This window comes from Uranotaenia lowii, chromosome 2 (genome assembly GCF_029784155.1).
Source record: "Uranotaenia lowii strain MFRU-FL chromosome 2, ASM2978415v1, whole genome shotgun sequence".
Taxonomy (NCBI): Eukaryota; Metazoa; Arthropoda; class Insecta; order Diptera; family Culicidae; genus Uranotaenia; species Uranotaenia lowii.
Window position 1 is genome coordinate 381,363,008 of NC_073692.1, and position 27,850 is coordinate 381,390,857.

The 27,850-nt window shown below is 32.5% G+C and overlaps 1 protein-coding gene across 15 annotated transcripts in view; it reads left to right on the forward strand.

Moving 5' to 3' along the window:
• The window catches only part of LOC129747911 (uncharacterized), a 212,017-nt gene that overhangs the window by 177,766 nt on the left and 6,401 nt on the right, over positions 1 to 27,850 (forward strand). For 9 of the 15 annotated variants that reach the window (XM_055742317.1, XM_055742316.1, XM_055742325.1 and 6 more), the window contains exons 5-9: positions 7,363 to 7,713; positions 7,773 to 8,451; positions 17,188 to 17,720; positions 22,834 to 23,370; positions 23,433 to 23,897. In XM_055742317.1, the coding sequence (XP_055598292.1) occupies positions 7,363 to 7,713; positions 7,773 to 8,451; positions 17,188 to 17,720; positions 22,834 to 23,370; positions 23,433 to 23,897 (2,565 nt within the window). The remainder of the gene's footprint in view (positions 1 to 7,362; positions 7,714 to 7,772; positions 8,452 to 17,187; positions 17,721 to 22,833; positions 23,371 to 23,432; positions 23,898 to 27,850) is intronic. The other 6 variants (XM_055742328.1, XM_055742331.1, XM_055742329.1 and 3 more) reach the window with 4 other exon arrangements.

A 27,850-nucleotide genomic window follows, 5' to 3' on the forward strand; every position in this document is an offset into this window, starting at 1 on the left:
TAATTTTGACAATTTTGACAATTTTGACAATTTTGACAATTTTGACAATTTTGACAATTTTGACAATTTTGACAATTTTGACAATTTTGACAATTTTGACAATTATGACAATTTTGACAATTTTGACAATCTTGACTATTTTGACAATTTTGACAATTTTGACAATTTTGACAATTTTGACAATTTTGACAATTTTGACAATTTTGACAATTTTGACAATTTTGACAATTTCGACAATTTTGACAATTTTGACAATTTTGACAATTTTGACAATTTTGACAATTTTGACAATTTTGACAATTTTGACAATTTTGACAATTTTGAATTTGACAATTTTGACAATTTTGACAATTTTGACAATTTTGACAATTTTGACAATTTTGACAATTTTGACAATTTTGACAATTTTGACAATTTTGACAATTTTGACAATTTTGACAATTTTGACAATTTTGACAATTTTGACAATTTTGACAATTTTGACAATTTTGACAATTTTGACAATTTTGACAATTTTGACAATTTTGACAATTTTGACAATTTTGACAATTTTGACAATTTTGACAATTTTGACAATTTTGACAATTTTGACAATTTTGACAATTTTGACAATTTTGACAATTTTGACAATTTTGACAATTTTGACAATTTTGACAATTTTGACAATTTTGACAATTTTGACAATTTTGACAATTTTGACAATTTTGACAATTTTGACAATTTTGACAATTTTGACAATTTTGACAATTTTGACAATTTTGACAATTTTGACAATTTTGACAATTTTGACAATTTTGACAATTTTGACAATTTTGACAATTTTGACAATTTTGACAATTTTGACAATTTTGACAATTTCGACAATTTCGACAATTTTGACAATTTTGACAATTTTGACAATTTTGACAATTTTGACAATTTTGACAATTTTGACAATTTTGACAATTTTGACAATTTTGACAATTTTGACAATTTTGACAATTTTGACAATTTTGACAATTTTGACAATTTTGACAATTTTGACAATTTTGACAATTTTGACAATTTTGACAATTTTGACAATTTTGACAATTTTGACAATTTTGACAATTTTGACAATTTTGACAATTTTGACAATTTTGACAATTTTGACAATTTTGACAATTTTGACAATTTTGACAATTTTGACAATTTTGACAATTTTGACAATTTTGACAATTTTGACAATTTTGACAATTTTGACAATTTTGACAATTTTGACAATTTTGACAATTTTGACAATTTTGACAATTTGACAATTTTGACAATTTTGACAATTTTGACAATTTTGACAATTTTGACAATTTTGACAATTTTGACAATTTTGACAATTTTGACAATTTTGACAATTTTGACAATTTTGACAATTTTGACAATTTTGACAATTTTGACAATTTTGACAATTTTGACAATTTTGACAATTTTGACAATTTTGACAATTTTGACAATTTTGACAATTTTGACAATTTTGACAATTTTGACAATTTTGACAATTTTGACAATTTTGACAATTTTGACAATTTTGACAATTTTGACAATTTTGACAATTTTGACAATTTTGACAATTTTGACAATTTTGACAATTTTGACAATTTTGACAATTTTGACAATTTTGACAATTTTGACAATTTTGACAATTTTGACAATTTTGACAATTTTGACAATTTTGACAATTTTGACAATTTTGACAATTTTGACAATTTTGACAATTTTGACAATTTTGACAATTTTGACAATTTTGACAATTTTAACAATTTTGACAATTTTGACAATTTTGACAATTTTGACAATTTTGACAATTTTGACAATTTTGACAATTTTGACAATTTTGACAATTTTGACAATTTTGACAATTTTGACAATTTTGACAATTTTGACAATTTTAACAATTTTGACAATTTTGACAATTTTGACAATTTTGACAATTTTGACAATTTTGACAATTTTGACAATTTTGACAATTTTGACAATTTTGACAATTTTGACAATTTTGACAATTTTGACAATTTTGACAATTTTGACAATTTTGACAATTTTGACAATTTTGACAATTTTGACAATTTTGACAATTTTGACAATTTTGACAATTTTGACAATTTTGACAATTTTGACAATTTTGACAATTTTGACAATTTTGACAATTTTGACAATTTTGACAATTTTGACAATTTTGACAATTTTGACAATTTTGACAATTTTGACAATTTTGACAATTTTGACAATTTTGACAATTTTGACAATTTTGACAATTTTGACAATTTTGACAATTTTGACAATTTTGACAATTTTGACAATTTTGACAATTTTGACAATTTTGACAATTTTGACAATTTTGACAATTTTGACAATTTTGACAATTTTGACAATTTTGACAATTTTGACAATTTTGACAATTTTGACAATTTTGACAATTTTGACAATTTTGACAATTTTGACAATTTTGACAATTTTGACAATTTTGACAATTTTGACAATTTCGACAATTTTGACAATTTTGACAATTTTGACAATTTCGACAATTTTGACAATTTTGACAATTTTGACAATTTTGACAATTTTGACAATTTTGACAATTTTGACAATTTTGACAATTTTGACAATTTTGACAATTTTGACAATTTTGACAATTTTGACAAATTTGACAATCTAGACAATTTTGACAATTTTACAATTTTGACAATTTTGACAATTTTGACAATTTTGACCATTTTGACAATTTTGACAATTTTGACAATTTTGACAAAATTGACAAAATTGACAAAATTGACAAAATTGACAAAATTGACAAAATTGACAAAATTGACAAAATTGACAAAATTGACAAAATTGACAAAATTGACAATTTTGACAATTTTGACAATTTTGACAAATTTGACAATCTAGACAATTTTGACAATTTTTACAATTTTGACAATTTTGACAATTTTGACAATTTTGACAATTTTGACAATTTTGACCATTTTGACAATTTTGACAATTTTGACAATTTTGACAATTTTGACAATTTTGACAAAATTGACAAAATTGACAAAATTGACAAAATTGACAAAATTGACAAAATTGACAAAATTGACAAAATTGACAAAATTGACAAAATTGACAAAATTGACAAAATTGACAAAATTGACAAAATTGACAAAATTGACAAAATTGACAAAATTGACAAAATTGACAAAATTGACAAAATTGACAAAATTGACAAAATTGACAAAATTGACAAAATTGACAAAATTGACAAAATTGACAAAATTGACAAAATTGACAAAATTGACAAAATTGACAAAATTGACAAAATTGACAAAATTGACAAAATTGACAAAATTGACAAAATTGACAAAATTGACAAAATTGACAAAATTGACAAAATTGACAAAATTGACAAAATTGACAAAATTGACCAAATTGACGAAATTGACAAAATTGACAAAATTGACAAAATTGACAAAATTGACAAAATTGACAAAATTGACAAAATTGTTAAATTTTTTAAAATTGATCAAAATTGTCAAAATTGTTAATATTCTTATTGGCAATTTGAGACAGGTTATTATTATATTTTCAAGTTTCGATTTAGGTGTAGAGAACTTTCAAAATTCTTTTGAGATATTTTTTTTGCATAGTTTGAGGCAACTTTAAATCATTGTTGACCCAATATGAAGAAATTTGCAACTTTTTTTGTCGCATTTGGGACAATTTTTTTTCTTAAACAAATGAAAAACTTGTTTTGCTTTTGAGATTGATTGAGGAAAACTTTGAGATAATTTTTATCTTTTCAATACAATTTTGAAAAAAAAATCAAAACGATTCCAGACAGTTTTTAGAAATTGGGGAACTTGATACAAATTCGAGATAACTTTGTTTATCAGCTTTAAACCAATTTCGAAAAAAATTGAGCTACTAGGTTTTTGAAATTTCTTCAAATTTTCAGAAAATTTTGGATTAATTACGTCAATTTTGAGTTTATTTGAAAACCTTTTTGAGGCGAAAACCGATAATCGAGAAATTATTTTCCAACAGTTTTTTTTTTCGAAATTTAACAGAATTTAGAAACAATTCCTGGGAATATTTTGAAATCTTGACCATTTTAATTACGAAACATTTTTCTAGAATTTTGAGTCTATTTTAAGGCTTTTTTCGGAAAATATTGCCTGTTATATTGTTTAACATCCTGGTATCAGTTAGATAATTATTCGATACAACTTTTCAGACATTTATGACAAAGTTTAGACTTTGTGAAAGATTAAAAAAAAAACTATTTTCTATAAATTCTGAACATTTATTAGATATGTTTAATATCGCTTTGAGACAATCGGGGTAAATCTACAAGGCGAGTGTCATGACAAGCTCAATTTTACTTCTTCGTCCCTGGAATGGTTATTGGGGTCAGCATTATGATGTGAAATATCGCAAATCACGTCCAAGGTAACCGAAAAAAAAACAGTGTTTATGAGAAAATTCTGACTTTCTGTGATTTTACCAAAAAATAACGAGATGGTTTTTTGAGATGCTTTTTTTTTTTAATTTCCTTGAAAATTCACGATGAATTGGGTATTTTTTAACATTTTAGTTGGGAAAAATCAACTAACAATACCAATCTCATTATACTTTTATAATTCAAAGTAAGCATCCAAAATTTTATTTTGACCAAAAATATTATATCTTATTTTGGAAATCCATTTTAATTTCAAAAATTCACTGAAATCTGTGAATATTTTAAAAAACTGTGTTCTGGAACGCAAATTCTGCGATGAAAAATTTTTCAAAATTCTGTGAAATTACAAATTTTTCTGTGATTTCGGCAAGCTTGGTCGTCATGTGACTCACAGAATAAGTCCAAATTTTGATATTCTTTTGCGACAATTTAAGTAAAGTTTTGCAACAATTTTGATATTATAATGAGTTAAATTCGAAACGTACTGTACTAACAAATTTTATACATTTGTGCTACCACTTCAAAACAAATTAAACACATTTTTAGGACAATTGTGAGACAATTTGTTGACAATTTTAAGTCAAATTTTAAACCTTTTTAAGATAGTTTTATAGCCATTTTCAAGGAATTTCCTGACAATCCCGAGACTATGTCGATAAAATCTTGCAAAAAACTTTGAAACGATTTTGTGACATATGTGCAACCATTTTGAGAAACTTTTTGAATAATGAGACCAATTGGAGATTTAAGACATGTAGTATAAAATGTTAAAGGAAAAGTTAAGACTTTTTTCTGCAAATGTTAGAATAAGCTTAATTTTTTGACAGTTTGACATTTTTTTTAATGCACTATGGGACATTTTTTAGATCAAATTGATTAATTTAAGATACATACAAGAAATTTTTGAATATTGTCTCAATATTGTCCCAATATTGTCTTAATATTGTTTCAATATTGTCTCAATATTGTCTCAATATTGTTTAAATAATGTCTCAATATTGTGTCAATATTGTCTCAATATTATTTCAATATTGTTTCAATATTGTTTCAATATTGTCTCAATATTGTCACAATATTGTCTCAATATTGTCTCACTATATTGTCTCAATATTGTCTAAACATTGTCTCAATATTGTCTCAATATTGTCACAATATTGTCTAAATATTGTCTCACTATTGTCTCAATATTGTCTAAACATTGTCTCAATATTGTCTCAATATTGTTTCAATATTGTTTCAATATTGTTTCAATATTGTCTCAATATTGTCACAATATTGTCTCAATATTGTCTCACTATATTGTCTCAATATTGTCTAAACATTGTCTCAATATTGTCTTAATATTGTCACAATAATGTCTCAATATTGTCTCAATATAGTCTAAATATTTACTCAATATTGTCTCAATACTGTCTCAATATTGTCTCACTTTTATCTCAATATTGTCTAAACATTGTCTCTATATTTTCTAAATTTGGTCTCAATATTATCTCAATATTGTCTCAATAATATCTCAATATTTTCTCAATATTATTTCAATATTGTCTCAATATTGTCTCAATACTGTCTCAATATTATCTCAATATTGACTCACTATTGTCTCTATATTTTCTCAGCATTGTCTTAAAATTGTCTTAATATTGTCTCAATATTACCTCAATTCTGTTTCAATATTAATTCAATATTATCTCAATATTATCTCAATATTATCTCAATATTGTCACAATATTATCTCAATATTTTCTCATTTTTTTCTCAATTTTTTCCCAATTTTGTCTCAATAATATCTCAATACTGTCTCAATATCGTTCCACATTCTGTCCAAATAAGCGTCCAAATTTTAAAAATCTTCTGAAACCTATAACCGGATATTTTTATATGTTTTTGCATATTGATTGCTTCTCGGTGAGTGAAGCCACTCATCTAGACGAATCAATAATTGAAAACCTATAAATAACTGAAAATCACTTAAAAATTTTCTCATTCCAAGAAAAAGATTATCTCAATATGTTTTAAAATTGTCCCTGAATTATTTTGATTTTTTGTGAAAACTAAAAATTGCCTTGGATTTTCTTTTACAATTCACAATTTTTCTTTGTATTTTTTACGATTAACATTCCTAGTATTTCTTTGTTCTCTTTTCAATTTTTTGGCGGTCAATCCCGATTACTTCTTATTCCTTTTTTATTGTGAATAAAATTTAGCTAAGCGGATTTAACATTCAGCGTCCGTCAAACCGCAGGTTTTTTTTTGTTGATGGTGCTTCCTAATTCCATGGCTAACATTAAAACCATCTTCCCTAACCTTTCGCCCCAGCCCTTTTTTTCTGCTATCTTTGTTTGTTGTTTCGAAACCCCGCGCTCTTATCACGGTTTGTTGCAAGACAAAAAATTACTCAGGATCCTTTTTTTTCTTGAACTTTTTTCCCATACCCGGAAGCAGTTTGGAAAGTGGAAAATCGGTGAAGGAAAACAACAAAAAAATCACTAACCTTTTGGCACTCGAAGCGTGCATTCCCCCGCATTTAGCTTAACCATTTTGACCATCCCCTTGCCGGTTGTTATGCGGCTGCTTTTCCGCCTTTTTTAACCCAATTATCTCCGCTCCTTTCGATTGGGGCTTCAGATGCAAATAATTTTAACGGTAATTATAGGAAAAACGGTTAGCTTTTCTATTGACTTTTGGATGTTTGCATGATAACAAAAATCAAATTCATATTTTTTTTTTCTTAAGTGGTTCTAATAAAAGTTCCTAACCCCTTTTCAACAATCACATTTCACAGTGTTTAATAACCGATTGGTAGATGAAATTTAACCTTTTCAACTTCTGTAACTAACAAATATTGAAAACCTCCAAAACATTCTGAAACAAGTTTTTGATACTAAACATTTTACCTTTTCTTCAATTTTAAGGAAATGCTTTCTCGATCATCACTGGAGACGCAAAAATTGGAGCTTATGTCCGCCATGAGTGAGCTAAAACTGCAACAGGCAGCTTTGGAAAGGGAAAACCTGGAACTACGATCAAGTCTGGTGAATGGTACCCCGCTTCCAAACGGAACCCTCAACGGTGGAATTTTGAACAGCAATACCCTAAATAATAACAACATCACGGCCAGCTTCCTACGGAGGCCAACCACAACGATGGGAACGAATGCGGCCCGGATGATCACCTCGACTCCGACGACATCTCCGCTTCATCACGGCAGCCATGGGACACTTCCCGGAGGAGGGCCAACCTCACCTAGTCTTGTAATGCCAAAAGTATAGACCCTTCATAAACTAAGAAACTTTTCAGTTTACCAATAATCCCATTTTTTCAGACCCCACCTGCGTCCTACCGGCAGCGAGTGGATGTCCACTACAGCAGTCTTCCGCGGCAGGCCTTCGCCAGCACCCTGTCAACGACTGCCGCATCCGGTTCCGGTTCCACGGACGCCAACGCCAACCCAAAACGCAACGTAGCTTTCGGTAATTGTCTTGAAACCCTAGAAAGTTATATCAATGCCCTAAATCTTGAAGCCGAAGCGGCAGCCGCTCAAGAATCCGCTCCTGCTTCCCTTTCAGCTATCGACTATCCGTCGTCGTCGTCACCGTCCTCGAAAAACAAACAACCCTCGACCAATCCGATGATGTCTTCGTCGATGAATGCCCTCTCGCTGTCTTCAGCACTCAACTCGAACTTAAAATCCATGAAAACCACTTCCGCCTCAGCCCAGAACATCTATCACAAAAGCTCAACCGATAAAAACGAACTCCTCATCGATCTAGATCTAGAACATCAAGAGCGGGCAACAACCGAACCCCCTTCAGGGCCGAACGATAATCCGGAATCATCCCACGCAGACAGCCAAGTTGTAACGGGAGCAGCCAGTACCCCAGTTCTCTCCATTCAAGAGTTTCATCAACGGTCCAAATCACAACCGCAACCATTTTCTTCCACCGGTCAGCTGCAAATAGCTTCGGCCAGCACGCTGCGAGGATTTTCCGTACCAAACTTAGGTTCATTGCACCCTCAATAATTTCAGTCTTCTCGCGTGTTGTTCGCCTCCAATTTTTCGCTACAAATTTGTTTCGATGTTCCCAGCAATCCCCATTAACGACTCTTGTTAGCGTTCTAAAGATTTGTGTTCACTGCAGCTCCACCATAACTATTTACAAAAAAGTCGTAATCTCCTTGTACGTTGTTGTTTGGTTGAATTCGCTGTTGTAATAACACTCGTTTTGAAACCAGCTTTAAATAGTATGTTTTTTTTGACTCCAGATGATTGAACTCTACTAGATGTAACATCTTTTCAGTTTTTTTTATTAACAAATTCTAGCTGATGTCAAAAGTAATCGTACACGTATTTCTCGATTGATGAGTTTGAAGGCCTCAACATAAAGACATTTCCTTCAAAAAATAAATATAACCTCTGCTCCTTCTTACCAACCATGCATTTCCGTTAAACAATTGCCTTAACAGTTTCTGTTTGTCTTTCACACAGAAAAAAATCTGAGCTTTACATTTCATGTAAAGTTTGATTTCATGTAAAATTCAGTCATATGTGTTGTATATTATAAAGCAGCCCTGAGGAAAAACCATGCGTTTCTCATTCGGATCAATTTATTGTATTTTTACATGACTTTTGCTTGAAACGATGTTTGGAATCACAAACGTTGCAGTCGCACACAGGGTGTGTCTAATTGTTTGCCGATTTTTATAAAAATAAAAAGGGAAATTCTTCTAAAACTGTTCACAACATACATACATAAATAATGTTTTATTGCCTTTTTGGAATAAAAATGCAAAATAGGATATTGCTCGATAAAATTTCATAAACTTTATTGGATAGAAGTGATATTTTGTTCAAAGCTACAGATCACCTTTTGTCCCTAATTCTTTTTTAATAATATAAGAATAACTCTGACCGATAAGGTTGATATGAAATCTTACAATTAAAAATGAATGGCACAAAAAGAAGTCATACTTATGGTTTAGATCATGGGTGGCCAAACCATGGCCCGCGGGCCACATGTGGCCTCATATAATTTTTCAAAGATAGTTACCGTCACTGAAAAAAATGATTACAATTACAATTTTTAAAATATCAAAATTGTACGGTATTTGACACATTATCTGTGAATTCCATCATACATTTTTCAAAGTATTCCGATTGGGTTTTGGTGACTATAAATCATAAGTATGAAGAGTGTTCGAGCGGACTCTAGTTTTAATATTGAGAAGCTTAGATAGCCTCAGAAAGATAGTAAGACCCCATCAATATCGTTTAATTTTTTTTTAAATCACCGAATAATATCAACAACAACTTCAACCATTTGTAACCTGAACTCTATTTCAAAACCTTCGTTTATCCATAACAATTTATTAACTTTTACAAATTATGAAACTTATCGAAAGTTTGCTCAGTAAATTTTTTCGATTTGTTATTGTTTGTTCAGCTTTCCAGAAAAGAGTATAACTTTGACAATTAAACCAAATCCAAATATACTTTAATTGGCTACGTGATTTGTATTTGTGTACACCAATAATGAAAAACTAGACAGATTTTACAGTTGGGTAGTATAATTAAACTAGAATCGGTTTGGTGCGGACAAATCTCTCAAAAGAACGACTTTTTTAGCAAAATTTTTACTAAGGAAGGTGCAATGATTATAAAACAATCAAATTCGAATTAATCCTGTTTAAAGAAGTCTTTCCCAATACACTTGTCAAATCGAGATACTGGATAATTTAAAAAAAAGTTCGATTGAGTTGATGTTAAGGTCCGTACTTTCTAAAATCAATATTTTTTGTGATATAATAAAAGTTCGTTAAAAATCCCGGTTTTATGTTCCCTATGGTTGATTCGTCGATGCAAACTTAAGTTCGTTGAAATAAAAATTCTTGTGACTGTTACTTTTTTTCAACCATTCCATTCTGCAGTTTTTCCTAAATTATCTATAAAAATTTTCTAATGAGAACGGTGAAAACTTTGGAAAATGGGCGGTCTTTTTTTTATTTGATGACCATAAAATTGACATGATGTCTATTGTAGTCACGCGATTTGACATTTTTGGGATGAATAAACCGAGGAGGATTTAAATCCCATGAAAATATACATAAATTGGGAGGAATAATTAATTTTGTATTGCATAATATTTCTATAATTTTTCAAATGGAGTGAAATATGTAAAAATTTGCAAGTAACGAAAACTTATTATGACTTATTAAGATGAATCTATATTCTATGTGACCTAGGCAAATGTCCATAGCGTTTTCAAAACTCTGTTATAATTTTTTTTTCTGAATACTCCAGAACTATTTGTTTTTGTGGCCCACCAGACAATCTCATTTCTGAAATTTAGCCCGCTTGTTGAAAATGTTGGCCACCCATGGTTTAGATAAAATATTGCAGAATAAGGTCACCAATATTCTTTATTTGTCGTTACCAAAATTTCAGTACAAGAAAGCTTTTTTTTCTATTTATTCTTGAATTTAAGTACATATTAACATTTAAATTTGAATAAATCGGATTCAAAGATTTTTATAGAAGTGAATCGTTGGGGATTCTTTAATATTCAAACAAACAAATGACAAGTTTCATTAACCCTTCCACACATTACATCATTTGCAAAGAATATTTGAATGTCCAACGAACAAATAACAAGAAATTTTATTCAAAAAACATACTGGATAAAATTCATGCTATCTTTTGGGAAAGAAATGAAAAAAATGTTTTCGGAATCATCCATCCAAAAAGTATTAATGGAACTACACAAAAAATCAGACACACCCTGTAGCAGAATCGTTTCACAAGCAAACACCGAACGGCCGACTGGTAAGAAGCAAGTTCGATTTGATGCGTCAAGAAAATGCCGTTTTAAATCTGGAGCTCGTGGATTTCGGTTAGGTAAACCATTATGAACATCTTTTTAATCATTGTCATGCTTTGTTACAGGGCTGATGGCTAGAAGTTGATAAAATAATATTTCAAATCTAAAAAGGAATAATGAGCCGGAACGGTTTCATTGTTATGGTCATGTTAATTCACAACGGCATTTTTTTTCTATTCGGGAGTGTACATGAAGAGTGTTATGAAGGTTTACTTTATGAACTTTCGTTGGATCGGGAGGATCAACCTGAAAAGTGTTCTGAAGGTTCGCTTCAAGAATTCACGTTGGATCGGGAGGACCAATATGAAAAGTTTCCAGAAGGTTCACTTTACTAATTTACGGGAGGACCAACATGAACATTGTTTTGAAGGTTCACTTGTATAAATTTTGGTTGGTTAGAGAAGACCAACGTAAAGAGTTTCCTGCAGGTTCACTGTACTCATTTACGTTGAATTGGGAGGACCAGCATGAAGAGTGTTCTCAAGGTTCACTTTGTGAATTTGCGTTCTAATGGGGGTTACCAACATGAAGAGTGTTCTAAAAGTTCACTTTATTAATTTACGTTGGGTCGGGAGGATTAGCATGAAGAATGTTCTGAAGGTTCACTTGTATGAATTCACGTTGGATTGGGAGAACCAACAAGAAGAGTGTGTTGAAGGATCACTCTATGATTTACGTTGGATCGGGAGGACCAACACGACGAGCGTTCTAAAGGTTCACTTATTACATATTCGTTCGATCAGGAGACCAGCATGAAGAGTGTTCTGGAGATTCGCTTTACGAATTTACGTTGAATCGGGAGAACCAACATTTAGTGATCTGAAAATTATCCTTGTGAATTTGCGTTCTTATGGGGGGACCAAGAAGAAGAATTTTTAAAAGGTTTTCTTCAACAATTCACGTTGGATTGGAAAGACCAATAAGAAGACTTTTCGGAATGTTTTCTTTACTTGATTTCGTTGAATCGGGTGGACCAACATGAAGAGTATACTTAAGGTTCACTTTTCTAATTTACGTTGGTTTGGGAGGACGTGAAGCATGAAGAGTGGTCTGAATGTTTACTGTATGATTTTTGTTGGATCGAAAGGAACAAACTTGAAGAGTGTTCTGAAGGTTCACTTTATAAATTTACGTTGGATCGGGAGGATCAACATGAAGAGTGTTTTAAGGTTGACTTTGTGAATTTGCGTTCTATAAGGGGGACCAACATGAAAAGTGTTCGGAAAGTTCTCTTAATATTATTTGTACATAACATGATACTATTCCTAAGTTCTTAGTTGGTCACTCAAGTCAGATTCAATGTGGCGTCTAAAAGTTGAAAAGCATAAGTTCGCGGAACGGAGAGGGTCATTGCTGCCATATCGCGTGCTTCTTGGTTCCAGAGAGAGCCAATTCCTATTGCGCAGGGTATTTTCTGGAGCATAAATATTGCAGCGAGAGAGTAACCAAGAGCAGTCAATTTCGTTCCGAAGAATCTTTGCCACGAACATAGATTGACCGATGGAACGACGATCCGACAGCGTATGAAGTCCAAGCAGGGCATCGTTGTGCGTATGGAGGTAAATTTAATGGATTCTCCCAAGGTAGATCGCGAAGAGCATAACGCACGAACCGACGTTGAATTGCTTCAAAACGCGCTGTCCATGCAACTTCAAACGGCCACCATACCAGGTTCGCAGATTCCAATATTGATCGCACCAGGCAGCAATACAAAGCTCGCAAGCAAATCGGATCAGTGAATTCTTTGCTCAAACGTATAATGAATCCCAGCATTCGGTTTGCCTTCTCGAGTACCACAGATTAGTGACGCTTAAAAGTCATACGGTTGTCCAATAAAACGCCAAGATCCTTAATCTCCCCAACACGATGCAACTGCTCGCCCAGAATGTTGTAGTGATGCATGAAAGGATTTTTCATACGCCCAAATGTGATGATACAGCACTTCGCAATGCTCAAAACAAGTAAATTATTAGCGCACCAGTTCACAACTGTGTCCAAGAACTCCACATCCAATGAGCAGCAAATTAATGTCGTTACAGAAGTGTTAACAATAAAGGACCCAAATCGCTACCTTGGGGTACCCCAGACTTTGGAATGAAGTCAGAGGATTCCGCAGAACCAATTCTTACAGCCAATCGACGATCCGTTAGGTAGCTTCTGATCCATGCACACAATCGTTCGGAAAAACCTAGTCGATGCATTTTTTTTAGGAGTTTTATCGTGGTTTACAGAGTCAAATGCCGCCGAAATATCGATATATATATATATATCGCGTCGATTTGTTTCCCGCCATCCATGTTGGATATGCAGAAGGATGTGAAAACCATCAGGTTTGAAGTTACCGATCGTTTAGGAAAAAATCCGTGCTGATTCTCAGAGATCAAGTTCCGGCAAGTCGAAAACATGACATCGTTGACGATCCTCTCAAATACTTTCGAACAGGCAGCTAGCGATTTGACTCCGCGGTAGTTAAGAAAATCTTGCTTGTCACCTTTTTTGTGTACTGGGCTCATAAGCGATTTTTTCCAGATGGTAGGAAATTTTTGCTGTTCTAGAGACTGATTAAAAATGCGTGTAAGTGGTTTTACCAGCAAAGAGCGACACTTTTTCAATACGCATGCCGGTATTCCATCCTGTCCAGCTGAAGTGGAATTCTTCAAATTATTGATAGCTTCTAAAACCATTTCCTCGCTAACAGCAAAAACACCCAGATCCAACACATCGATGGGTAATCGTGTTACAGCGGCGTTTAATTGATCGGCAGTTGGCGATTCCACTGAAAAGACACTGGCGAAATGCGTCGCGAAAAGAAAACATTTATCAGCGGGCGACGTGGCAATGCGGTTTTTTAATTTGAGGATAGCTGGAAGCCCGGACTCTTTTCGTTAGGAGTTTACAAATTTCCAAAACTTTTTTGGATTCCGACTTCCCAGCTCGCTTTGAGTACGTTCCACATAACGGCGATAGCACAGGACCTGTCGACTTCAGACAGAACACGGTTCATAGCATCAAAATCCGCGCGATTAAAGTCACGAGCTGATGTATCGAAATCCTCAACAAATGCGATAGAATTCGGGAATGTAATTTCGAACTCCAAAGGAGGGTGGTACACGTCTATAGGTACGACGACGTTGCTGGCCTCGATTATGGGGCTGATCAGATTGGATTCATCCACGAAAACCAAATCCAGCGTTCGATTTTGAGAATTTCGAATCCCGTTTCGCTGTTTCATTTCATTCAGCGTCGTTCCATCCAAGAGTGGTCAGCGGCTACGTAAGCCACGTAGCGTTGAGTGAACTTCTCTGATCCGCCATCTACGTCCCAGCACCAGTTCGGAATTGACAGAATCTTGATCATCATCGTCATCATCCCTACTCTCGTAGTCGCTCTCGTCTCGCAACGTATGCTGACTGGTCCCAGAATCGATTACGAGTTTTCGTTGATACCTCTTGTTGCTAACAGCGCCAATGACGATGAGAACTTTTTTTCGGCAGCACTCGCCCAGAATGCTGCAGAATTCAAGGGATAGATGAATTAGCTGGAAACTATTTAACCGTCGCCCAATCCACCTCCTCCGAAGCACCAGGAACAGCTTTCAATCGTCCAATACAAGCTTGCGTATGCAAACCGCAGCGCAGCTACCAAGCATTAATGTAATTCTATAGATTTGCAGCTTCATGGCTTTTCACTCCGTTGCGCTTCGAGTGCTCCAAAAAACCGAAATCTGAAGTTACTAGCAAATAACCGTTGCCGAGAGCATCTCCTCAAAAGCCACAGAAAGATCTTGCTGTAGGCTTGGATCAGCTCATGCTTATAGATCACAGCGTAGCTCCACATCGCGAGAGTAACCCTCTCGACAAGCAGAAGACAACTCTTGCCGCCATCGAGAGTAACCCACTCGAAACCTGAGTTCCTGGCCTCGAACTCCAGTAACCCCTTCTAGCTGACCTAAAGCAACTTCCGGCCTCTGCACTGTCGATCCTCTGCGCTAGTTATCCTCTGTGCCGTGAGCAGCTCATAATTGATAGTGAATAACCAAAGCACGTGAGTGAACACACTTCATCCCAAAAATGGAAGGTCATTTTGCGCTAGTGCGCTCAGAGGCAATACTCGTTTACGAAACCACTTACTAGCAAACGGCTTCATTTCAACACGAATCGATGCACAACCTCTCCTCTAACGAGTTAAGATCCGACATCTCATCGTGTTGAAAGAGGTTTCCCATTTCAGCGAAATTACTTGCTGTGCGAATCAGGTCCAGGAAGTCCAGAGACACAAAACGAGTTGTCGACGAAGCATTTTCTGGTTGCACAAGCCAGTCAGGAGACAAGACCCTCTAAACCACGTTTACAACTCAGACTCCTTCGAACCCTCTAGTGATGACTTACATCACCACTCTGCGCAACTATTAAATTTGCGAGTGGGGTAGTAAACGGGCCAAAATTCTGCCGCATCAATTTCAGACACGCGTGTCGAACCCTGACACCTCGTGCACTGCACTCTGCCTCGTCTGATACCTCTTATGCTAGACACATCTCTAAGTGTTGACTTCAAGTTAGTCACTACTTTGCGCAAATACTCATTTAATGAGCCGGGTCTAGGAGGTGCCGAAATGCAAAACGAGTTGTCGATCGCACTTCCTCCGGTCACACCCGCCCCCCCGAACGCTTGTCGGATCCTCACTGCTCACACCACTTCTGGTGCACCACTTCTTCCGCGCAGATTTGACAGATCTTTCGACGTCTTTTAGTGGGTTACTTGGTAGTTCTCATAGCCGTACATCTGCAATCGCCGGGATCGCCAAGTACCCCAAAGATTTGAAACTACCAGCCCAGAGCCTCATCTCTGGTTGTCCATGCCGCTCGCTCTTCCCTCTAGGTTGGCTAACCTTAGCGCTGGGTCACTGAAGAACTTGCTAACCACAAGAAATGAGAGTATCCCTCTTGAACCATATCTTTGTTCCAATCCAGACGAATCTTAGCCCATAACCTGTTGAAAACGTGGGTTTCAGTGGTGAAATAGAGTTATCTTCAATCATACTTTGTCAGTCTAGCCATTCCATAACTATACAATTTGTTAGCGATTGCTATTGTCGCACTCTCCACTTATCGTAATCCCTATCCGGGAAAGTACTCATTTAGGGATGAGAATGCAGTTTCAGGGGAGAAAGTTTAAGTTTGATCAATCAACATTATATTTTATCAGGGTTGTATCGCTCTAAAAATACTAAAATTGATTTTCTCACTCGATTTTGTGTATAACTCGGTGTGCGAGAATATACTAGGAGGAAAATCATTCTCCTAAGAATAAAAAAATGCATTACTATACAGTACTGAGCATTTCATCATTTTAACTTCCTTCTTACCGGTTTGGATAGAGCGTCTCCTAAGATTTCTAAAAAGAGTGTGTTTAAATTCTTAAAATATACTGAAAGTTGAAAGTTAAAAAAAAGTGATATCGGCACATACTGGTGCCAAAAATAACATGCAACGCAAAATTAACCAATCAAGCTATCAGTACAAACATCGTATGATTCAACGCAAGACTAAGCATCCCAGTCCTAGGTCCATCAGATTCCTTTGCATCCAAGTGTTTTAATCTCCACAACACCATGAGCTGTAAACGTTTTAACAATTCTACATAATCTATGTCCAAGTGTTCAGTGTTCATAAATGGCTAATACACCGGATCCAAAACCACCGGACACCCATCGAGGGCACTGCTTCGTTCGTTTTGTTCCAGCTGGCAAGCGAGAACTAACCAAACCGAATTCTTCTAGGAGCTTCAACAGATTTTTTGTTTCGTCCTTTTAATATTGCTCGAAGACTGATACTAACAATTTATGTTTTTCCTCCTCAACAGACACGGAAACGCTCACGAGCGATCGCACCGATGCTGGTCACCCTAGTCAGCGCAGCTACACCCCCCAACCTTCCCCTTCGCCATCGATGAGCCACAAGAACTTAAAGGGCTTGAGGAACATCTTCGGAAAAATCAAGCGCAGCAACAGTGGAACTCTGGACGATCTGCCGATGGATGGCACCGGTTCTGGTGAATTTAAACGGGGTGGAGTCCGGGCAACGGCAGGAGCTCGACTCGGGTGGAGTACCGAGTTCCGGAAGCCGGACAAACCCTTCCGGGAGTGGGACCTGGATGCACTTTGCATGTGGTTCGAGCAGATGGGATTGGGCCAGTACGAGGAAGATTTGAGGCGGTGGCTTAAGGTTGGAGGAGCAGCGGAACTAGCTCATGCCTCGCCGGTGGACATCGAGAAGGAGTTGAACCTGAAAAATCCTCTGCACCGGAAGAAGATTGTGCTGGCCGTTGCTGAGTTGGCCGATGGTGACGAGGCGGATTCGTTGCTGAGGAATGCCGGCAAGCTGGATACATCTTGGGTAAGTTCAGAAAGAAACTTAAAACGTTTGAAAATTAAAACAAAAAACAGAAAACCAAAAAATGATGCAAAATCTGATTTAACTGTCATAAAAAAAATAGATCAACCAAAATTACATAAAAACAAATAAACCTAACAAACAAATCAAAACACAAATTTTGTAAGCACATAACAAAAACTTGCGAACAAAATAACAGAATGACAAATATGACAAAAATGACAAAAATGACAAAAATGACAAAAATGACAAAAATGACAAAAATGACAAAAATGACAAAAATGACAAAAATGACAAAAATGACAAAAATGACAAAAATGACAAAAATGACAAAAATGACAAAAATGACAAAAATGACAAAAATGACAAAAATGACAAAAATGACAAAAATGACAAAAATGACAAAAATGACAAAAATGACAAAAATGACAAAAATGACAAAAATGACAAAAATGACAAAAATGACAAAAATGACAAAAATGACAAAAATGACAAAAATGACAAAAATGACAAAAATGACAAAAATGACAAAAATGACAAAAATGACAAAAATGACAAAAATGACAAAAATGACAAAAATGACAAAAATGACAAAAATGACAAAAATGACAAAAATGACAAAAATGACAAAAATGACAAAAATGACAAAAATGACAAAAATGACAAAAATGACAAAAATGACAAAAATGACAAAAATGACAAAAATGACAAAAATGACAAAAATGACAAAAATGACAAAAATGACAAAAATGACAAAAATGACAAAAATGACAAAAATGACAAAAATGACAAAAATGACAAAAATGACAAAAATGACAAAAATGACAAAAATGACAAAAATGACAAAAATGACAAAAATGACAAAAATGACAAAAATGACAAAAATGACAAAAATGACAAAAATGACAAAAATGACAAAAATGACAAAAATGACAAAAATGACAAAAATGACAAAAATGACAAAAATGACAAAAATGACAAAAATGACAAAAATGACAAAAATGACAAAAATGACAAAAATGACAAAAATGACAAAAATGACAAAAATGACAAAAATGACAAAAATGACAAAAATGACAAAAATGACAAAAATGACAAAAATGACAAAAATGACAAAAATGACAAAAATGACAAAAATGACAAAAATGACAAAAATGACAAAAATGACAAAAATGACAAAAATGACAAAAATGACAAAAATGACAAAAATGACAAAAATGACAAAAATGACAAAAATGACAAAAATGACAAAAATGACAAAAATGACAAAAATGACAAAAATGACAAAAATGACAAAAATGACAAAAATGACAAAAATGACAAAAATGACAAAAATGACAAAAATGACAAAAATGACAAAAATGACAAAAATGACAAAAATGACAAAAATGACAAAAATGACAAAAATGACAAAAATGACAAAAATGACAAAAATGACAAAAATGACAAAAATGACAAAAATGACAAAAATGACAAAAATGACAAAAATGACAAAAATGACAAAAATGACAAAAATGACAAAAATGACAAAAATGACAAAAATGACAAAAATGACAAAAATGACAAAAATGACAAAAATGACAAAAATGACAAAAATGACAAAAATGACAAAAATGACAAAAATGACAAAAATGACAAAAATGACAAAAATGACAAAAATGACAAAAATGACAAAAATGACAAAAATGACAAAAATGACAAAAATGACAAAAATGACAAAAATGACAAAAATGACAAAAATGACAAAAATGACAAAAATGACAAAAATGACAAAAATGACAAAAATGACAAAAATGACAAAAATGACAAAAATGACAAAAATGACAAAAATGACAAAAATGACAAAAATGACAAAAATGACAAAAATGACAAAAATGACAAAAATGACAAAAATGACAAAAATGACAAAAATGACAAAAATGACAAAAATGACAAAAATGACAAAAATGACAAAAATGACAAAAATGACAAAAATGACAAAAATGACAAAAATGACAAAAATGACAAAAATGACAAAAATGACAAAAATGACAAAAATGACAAAAATGACAAAAATGACAAAAATGACAAAAATGACAAAAATGACAAAAATGACAAAAATGACAAAAATGACAAAAATGACAAAAATGACAAAAATGACAAAAATGACAAAAATGACAAAAATGACAAAAATGACAAAAATGACAAAAATGACAAAAATGACAAAAATGACAAAAATGACAAAAATGACAAAAATGACAAAAATGACAAAAATGACAAAAATGACAAAAATGACAAAAATGACAAAAATGACAAAAATGACAAAAATGACAAAAATGACAAAAATGACAAAAATGACAAAAATGAAAAAAATGACAAAAATGACAAAAATGACAAAAATGACAAAAATGACAAAAATGACAAAAATGACAAAAATGACAAAAATGACAAAAATGACAAAAATGACAAAAATGACAAAAATGACAAAAATGACAAAAATGACAAAAATGACAAAAATGACAAAAATGACAAAAATGACAAAAATGACAAAAATGACAAAAATGACAAAAATGACAAAAATGACAAAAATGATAAAAATGACAAAAATGACAAAAATGACAAAAATGACAAAAATGACAAAAATGACAAAAATGACAAAAATGACAAAAATGACAAAAATGACAAAAATGACAAAAATGACAAAAATGACAAAAATGACAAAAATGACAAAAATGACAAAAATGACAAAAATGACAAAAATGACAAAAATGACAAAAATGACAAAAATGACAAAAATGACAAAAATGACAAAAATGACAAAAATGACAAAAATGACAAAAATGACAAAAATGACAAAAATGACAAAAATGACAAAAATGACAAAAATGACAAAAATGACAAAAATGACAAAAATGACAAAAATGACAAAAATGACAAAAATGACAAAAATGACAAAAATGACAAAAATGACAAAAATGACAAAAATGACAAAAATGACAAAAATGACAAAAATGACAAAAATGACAAAAATGACAAAAATGACAAAAATGACAAAAATGACAAAAATGACAAAAATGACAAAAATGACAAAAATGACAAAAATGACAAAAATGACAAAAATGACAAAAATGACAAAAATGACAAAAATGACAAAAATGACAAAAATGACAAAAATGACAAAAATGACAAAAATGACAAAAATGACAAAAATGACAAAAATGACAAAAATGACAAAAATGACAAAAATGACAAAAATGACAAAAATGACAAAAATGACAAAAATGACAAAAATGACAAAAATGACAAAAATGGCAAAAATGGCAAAAATGACACAAAAATGACACAAAAATGACAAAAATGACAAAAATGACACAAAAATGACACAAAAATGACACAAAAATGACACAAAAATGACACAAAAATTACACCAAAATTACACCAAAATTACACCAAAATTACACCAAAATTACACCAAAATTACACAAAAATTACACAAAAATTACACAAAAATTACACAAAAATTACACAAAAATTACACGAAAATTACACAAAAATTACACAAAAATAACACATAAATTACACAAAAATTACACAAAAATTACACAAAAATTACACAAAAATTACACAAAAATTACACAAAAATTACACAAAAATTACACAAAAATTACACAAAAATTACACAAAAATAACACAAAAATTACACAAAAATTACACAAAAATTACACAAAAATTACACAAAAATTTCACGAAAATTACACATAAATAACACAAAAATTACACAAATTTACACAAAAATGACACGAAAAAAACACTGAAATGGCACAAAAATCACACAAATATGACATAAAAATCACACAATAATGACACAAAAATGACACAAAAATGGCACATAAATGATCCAAAAATGACACAAAAATGACACAAATATGACACAAAAACGACCCAAAAATAACACATAAATGACACAAAAATGGCACAAAAATGATACAATACTACACAAAATGACACAAAGTGACACAAAGTGACACAAAAATTAAACAAAAATGACACAAAAAAAGACAAAAATGACACATCAATTACACGAAAATGCCAAGAAAATGACACAAAAAATGACACAAAAATGACACAAAAATCACAAAAATGACACAAAAATGGCACAAAAATGATACAATACTACACAAAATGACACAAAGTGACACAAAGTGACACAAAGTGACACAAAGTGACACAAAAATTACACAAAAATGACACAAAAAAAGACAAAAATGACACATCAATTACACGAAAATGCCAAGAAAATGACACAAAAAATGACACAAAAATGACACAAAAATCACAAAAATGACACAAAATAGACTCAAAAATGACACAAAAATGACACATAAATGACACAAAAATTATACAAAAATGATACAAAAATTACACAAAAATGACAAAAAAATGACACAAAAATCACTCTGAAATGACACAAAAATCACACAAATATGACACAAATATGACACAAAAATGACACAAAAATGACACACAGTGACACACAGTGACACAAAAATGATACAAAATGACACAAATATGACACAAAAATGACATCAAAAAGACACAAAAAAGACAAAAAAATGGCACAAAAATGACACAAAACGACACAAAATGACACAAAAATTACACAAAAAAGACAAAAATGACACAAAAATGACACAAAAATGACACAATAATGTCACAAAAATGACACATAAATTACACGAAAATGACTCAAAAAGTTACACAAAAATGACACAAAAAATAAACACAAATAATACAAAAATGACACAAAACTGACACAAAAATGACACAAATTGAAACAAAAATGACACAAAGTGTCACAAATTTGACACAAATATGACACAAAGTGTTACAAATATGAAACAAATATGACATCAAAAAGACACAGTAAAGACACAAAAATGACACAAAAACGACACAAAAATGACACAAAAAAAAAACAAAAATAAAACAAAAAAAAAACAAAAATAACACAAAAATTGCATTAAAAACTACACAAAAATGACAAAAAATAAATTTAAAAAAAAAATACAAAAAGGCCAAAAAATCACAAAAAAATACAAAAATGTTCAAAAAAATTTACAATTTATTACATTTGCAGATTGTCCGATGGTTGGAGGATGTCGGTTTGCCGCAACATAAGGATAGCTTTACGGCGGCACGAATGGACGGCCGAATGCTGCACAAACTTACGATGGATGACCTAGTCAGCTTGCATGTGACCTCGTGTCTTCACGTGGCCAGTTTAAGGAGAGGAATTCAGTTGATGCGCGAGTACAAGTGGAACCCGGAATGTTTGATTCGACGCTCGGCTAATGAGGAATCCAATGGTTTGAAGGACGACCTTCAACTTTGGTCCTGCCAGAGGGTAATGGACTGGCTAAGAGCTGTTGATTTGTCTGAGTACGCTCCCAATCTGAGAGGCACCGGAGTGCACGGAGCTCTGATGATGTACGAAGTCAAGTTCACTGCCGAGTTGCTCGCTGAGCTGCTGAGTATTCCACCGAGTAAAACTTTGCTCCGGAGACATCTGGTTACGCACTTCAACGACCTGCTCGGTCGAGATATCATCCAAATCAAGCGAGACGCTGAGAACACCCTAGGTTTCACGCCTCTTACCCTTAGCGCAAAAATTAAGGTATTCACTCATTTTTACCTTCCTTTTATACACGGTTTAATTTCATCTAATTTATCTTTTAGACCCCCAAGAAGTCCCAGTTCTCGCTGAAGCGTAAGAAGAGCTCCAAGGGGCTAACCGGGGACGAGTGGAGCGACTATGTTTGTCCGATGGGCGACTCAGGTCAGGAACATCTTCCCCCGCATCTGCATCAGCAGCCCACCATGAAATCACCCATGCTGGCGCGGTCGGTAGCACCAGGGGCAGCACTGTCGTCGACTACGGGAACAAATTCGGCTACCTCGGCTGCTCCTGCTGCTTCCGGCTCCGGGTCTCATCATCCCGCGAATGCTAACAACAACAACTGCAACAGCAACGTCGTTACTACTACCACTACTAGCACGCCCGGTGGCAAATACTACAGCAGCAACTCACCACATGCCTCAAACGCTTCCTACCACTCTTCCACCACCTCCTCCTCCTCCGCTAACAATAACAACCCAAATCACAACAATGTCACTACTACTAGCAATGCAATGATGGCGGCTGTAAGTTTGTAACCTGTGTTTTAATCTTCTTATAACCTGATACATTTGTGTGTATGTGTATGTGTATGCGTGTGTACTAAATTGTTGTCTTGATCATTTTAAAAATATTTTCTAACATTCTGGTATGTTTTTCGTTATTGTCAATGCCTTTCAACTGACGTTTATAAAGGTTTTCATGATCTTTATATCTTTTAATTTTCACTTATCATGATGTCAAATAAGGTCGGAATAAATATCAATTTCTTCTTAGTCACCCCACCTTCTCCACTTCGAATTTCTAAAAAAAAACTCGAAATAAAGTTTGAAATATTTAATGGAAATTTCGAAAAAAATATCAAATATTCTTGGTTTTATTGAATTATTTAATAGAAAATTACATGATTTATAGGTTGCAATTTTGTTGCATACAAGCTTTCGTGCAGTTTATTCCAATTTATTAGTTTTTGCTTTATTTTTTTATTGTTCCTGCTCTTTGCGATGTTCCAGCTCCAGGTGACAAAAGAAGGGTTTGAAATTTATTCCCGCCTCATTTGATTAGAAATAACTCACGTCAATCAATGACTAAACTTTCATTCTGTTTCCATCCCAAAAGTTTAAACACTTCGTAAGTTATAAATTGAAAATTCATGAAACTAATAAAACGGATCATTCTAATTCTGAAAGCTAAACTAATTGGCCTCATATGGTTTTTCAAACATCTGGTTGATGTCTCGAACACAAACACATTTAGGATCTCTATGAAACATGGTGTTTCCCCGAAGAAATTCCCTTACCTTAATACTAAGCGTAAATCTTTCGAGGATATGATGTCTAGCATCTTACAAGCCACAGAGAGTATATTATGTTTGCCGAGAACAGGAATCGATCCCATAACCGTTGGCTTAGAAAATTTGAACGCTATCCTCTACGCCACGGACTCCCTCTTCTAATTAATATAAATCTATTTTTCTCAACCGTGCATTTCGGTCTATTCGAGCCATCGTTAGTGAGGAATCCTGAACTGTTGAACCAACATGTAAAAAATTTGATAATTGTAACCTGATGGATTTTCTATCACTTTTAAATTATTTCTTGAACAATTTTCCCATTTTCAATATGAAGCATTCAGAAGTGCCTTTGAAATGTTTTTTGTAGGGTGGTCTAACCAGTTTTACCGAAACCGGTAAAACCGTCAATTTTCTCAATACCGGAAAACTGACTTTTCTGACAGTAAAAAACCGGTATTTCCTGTAAATTTTTCATCATTATTTGGAAATTTTCTAAAATTGACACAGCAAATTTTTTTTTACCAAATATTTATGAGTACAAAAACTCAAATTTTGTTCAATCAGCTTCACAATCCAAGCTCCATAAACTTTGATGCATGGTTTATGTGAGATTTTATTATTGCTTAAACTTGCGATGAAACTTTTTGAACTTAAGCGTGTTTCATGAAACTAAACACATTTCAGTTCAACTATCGAACTAACGCTCCACAACATTTAAAGACTGTACATGTCTAAAATGACTGAATAAAGATACAGCTACAAGAAATTGAAGATTGTTTCACAATTATCTCTGAATTATTCATTGATTAGCTGGAATTTTGTTAAACTGGCAAAAATGTTTTATCTTAAAACATGCCAATTTTATCAAAATCGTTCGAAGCGCTGCAGGGCTTTCACAAACTTGAAATTTAAAACCAAAAATATTGAAAACTGATTGTAACTTCCTAGTTTGTTTAATATCATCAAATGTTTCAACAGAGTCAGCATTTAAACACATGTTAGACTGTTTGTATGATTTTTTAATATAATTAATATTTTCAAGGTTATTGATGGAACTCTGTTGTTTTTTTTTTAATACTGTTGAAGCATTTTCTTTTTCCAGACAAAGTTTTTATAAATTTGCAACAGTATTATAGCAGCAAAGAGCATATGGATCAGATCTCAACAACTATATTTTTTCTGAATTTTAACTGGTTTTTAAAAGATTTTTATTCTATTTGTTCGTTTTATTTTTGGGAAGGGAAACTAGGCCACATTGTCAAGGTACGAAAGTCATTTTTTTAAGCTGCAAATAACTATTTTCAATAGTTTTAAGAATTAGAGCCGTAGGAAGAACAGCTTGAGAGGGGGGCGGGGGCTTGACCAATTTTTTTGTATAATATTTTTGCTCAAACAATGCAAGAATTATACAAATTTAATTTTTTTTATACTAATTATTTGATTATTTAATTTTAAGTTTTTTCACATTTTCAGTTTTTCGTATAAAATATAAACTTTTGGGAATACATTCTCAAATCTTTAAAATGGTAAGCTATTTTTTATAAGGAATCAAAAAGAAATCTTTGAACTTGCTAAAAAAACTGGTGATCTTAGCTAATAGATTTAAATAGATTTAAATTTTGTGGTTCAAAATTGATTCTTGCAAACTCATTCTTAGTTTTCGATACAAGATCAAAATTGGTCTTTTGAGAAACGGCAATTGCAAATGTTTTACAATACAATACAATGCAAATACAGAATAAATTTTTCATCGATAATCAATTTTATAGTAAAAATTCTGTAGATGATTTAAAAAAAATTAAAACAGCGTTTTTCAATTAAAGAAATGACACACAAACTCCAATTTTACTTTGAATTTGTAGTTTTTAGCTGAATCATTAATCCAAAATGATTTGCTGAAGAATTTAAAATTTTGAAATTAAACTATCAATTAAAATTATAAGTATGCGATCTCTTGCATTATAAATTCCTCAACGAAAAAATCATCATAACAATTTTATCTTGATTGTTAATCTCCTTTTTGAGCTGAACCAGAATCTTAATATTGACGATTAACTCTAAATCTTTATTATGCACCTGAACTTAGAAATTGAGTTTTACATTTATTTTCAATTTTTAATGCAATTTCTGAAATATAAAAAAATAACGATCCCTGAATTTAGATCAAAAGTAAGCATTTCCATTACAACCCAAGAATTAAAATTTGTTTAAGACTCTAAACCATGACCCCATAATTTTAATTCTGATGTTTTGGATTTCAATATGAATTTTTTATTTTCATTATTACTTTTCATACAACTTGAACATTTGAAATAAAATTATTCAATTAAAATTAATCTTATCGCTATTTTAAAACTCTATAATGTTTGGATTTTGCGAAAAAATTAAAATTTAAAAAAAAATGGGTTCCAGAATTTTGATGAAAGTTTGAAAAAAAATTCCGGACGTTTTCAATTTTTTTAAATATTTTTAAAATTATTATCTGAATATTAAAAACGCATACGAGTAAAAAGAAAAATGTAGGGGGGTGTGGGGTAACGTGGGTTACTTTTTTTTGTTTCATATCTTCTTTATTACAAAAGATAAGAAGAAGAAAACTGGTAAGGTTTACTACACATTTAAGGTATATTTAGGCGATTTTTTTAATTTTTTTAAATAAATTATTTTCCCCAAGTCGACTGTTTAAAAAAAAAGTTTTTATTTGGATTTTGAAAAACGTGGGCCTTCATGGAAGGAGGGAGGGGGGGAGGGTTTAACCCCCAAAACCCCCGTTCTTACAGCCATGTTAAAATCAACGCCACTTTTTTCAAGGTTAATTTTTTTTGCGTGGTGTTGGTGTGTTGCGAGCTTAAAAAACTGTTGCATTCTGAATTTATATTCATTCTTGGAAATTATCTGAAGCTTACAAAGAAAATCTCTTAAAAATGAAAATAGCAAAAAGTCAAACTTTCGAAGTATTTTGTAGTTGAGAAAATGCTGAAAAATTCACGCTGGTTTCATGTTGATTTGTTACCTACACGCAAAATAATCTGCACGTCGAGGCTACGTGAAAAACAGTATAATTTTTATCCAATTGATTTGCACGTAGACGGTACGAAGTAAATATGTAACCGCGTCCCTACATCACCTACAACTTACGCGAATTTTCCGTAAGTTCTACGTGATGTGACGATGAGTGCTTCGCCA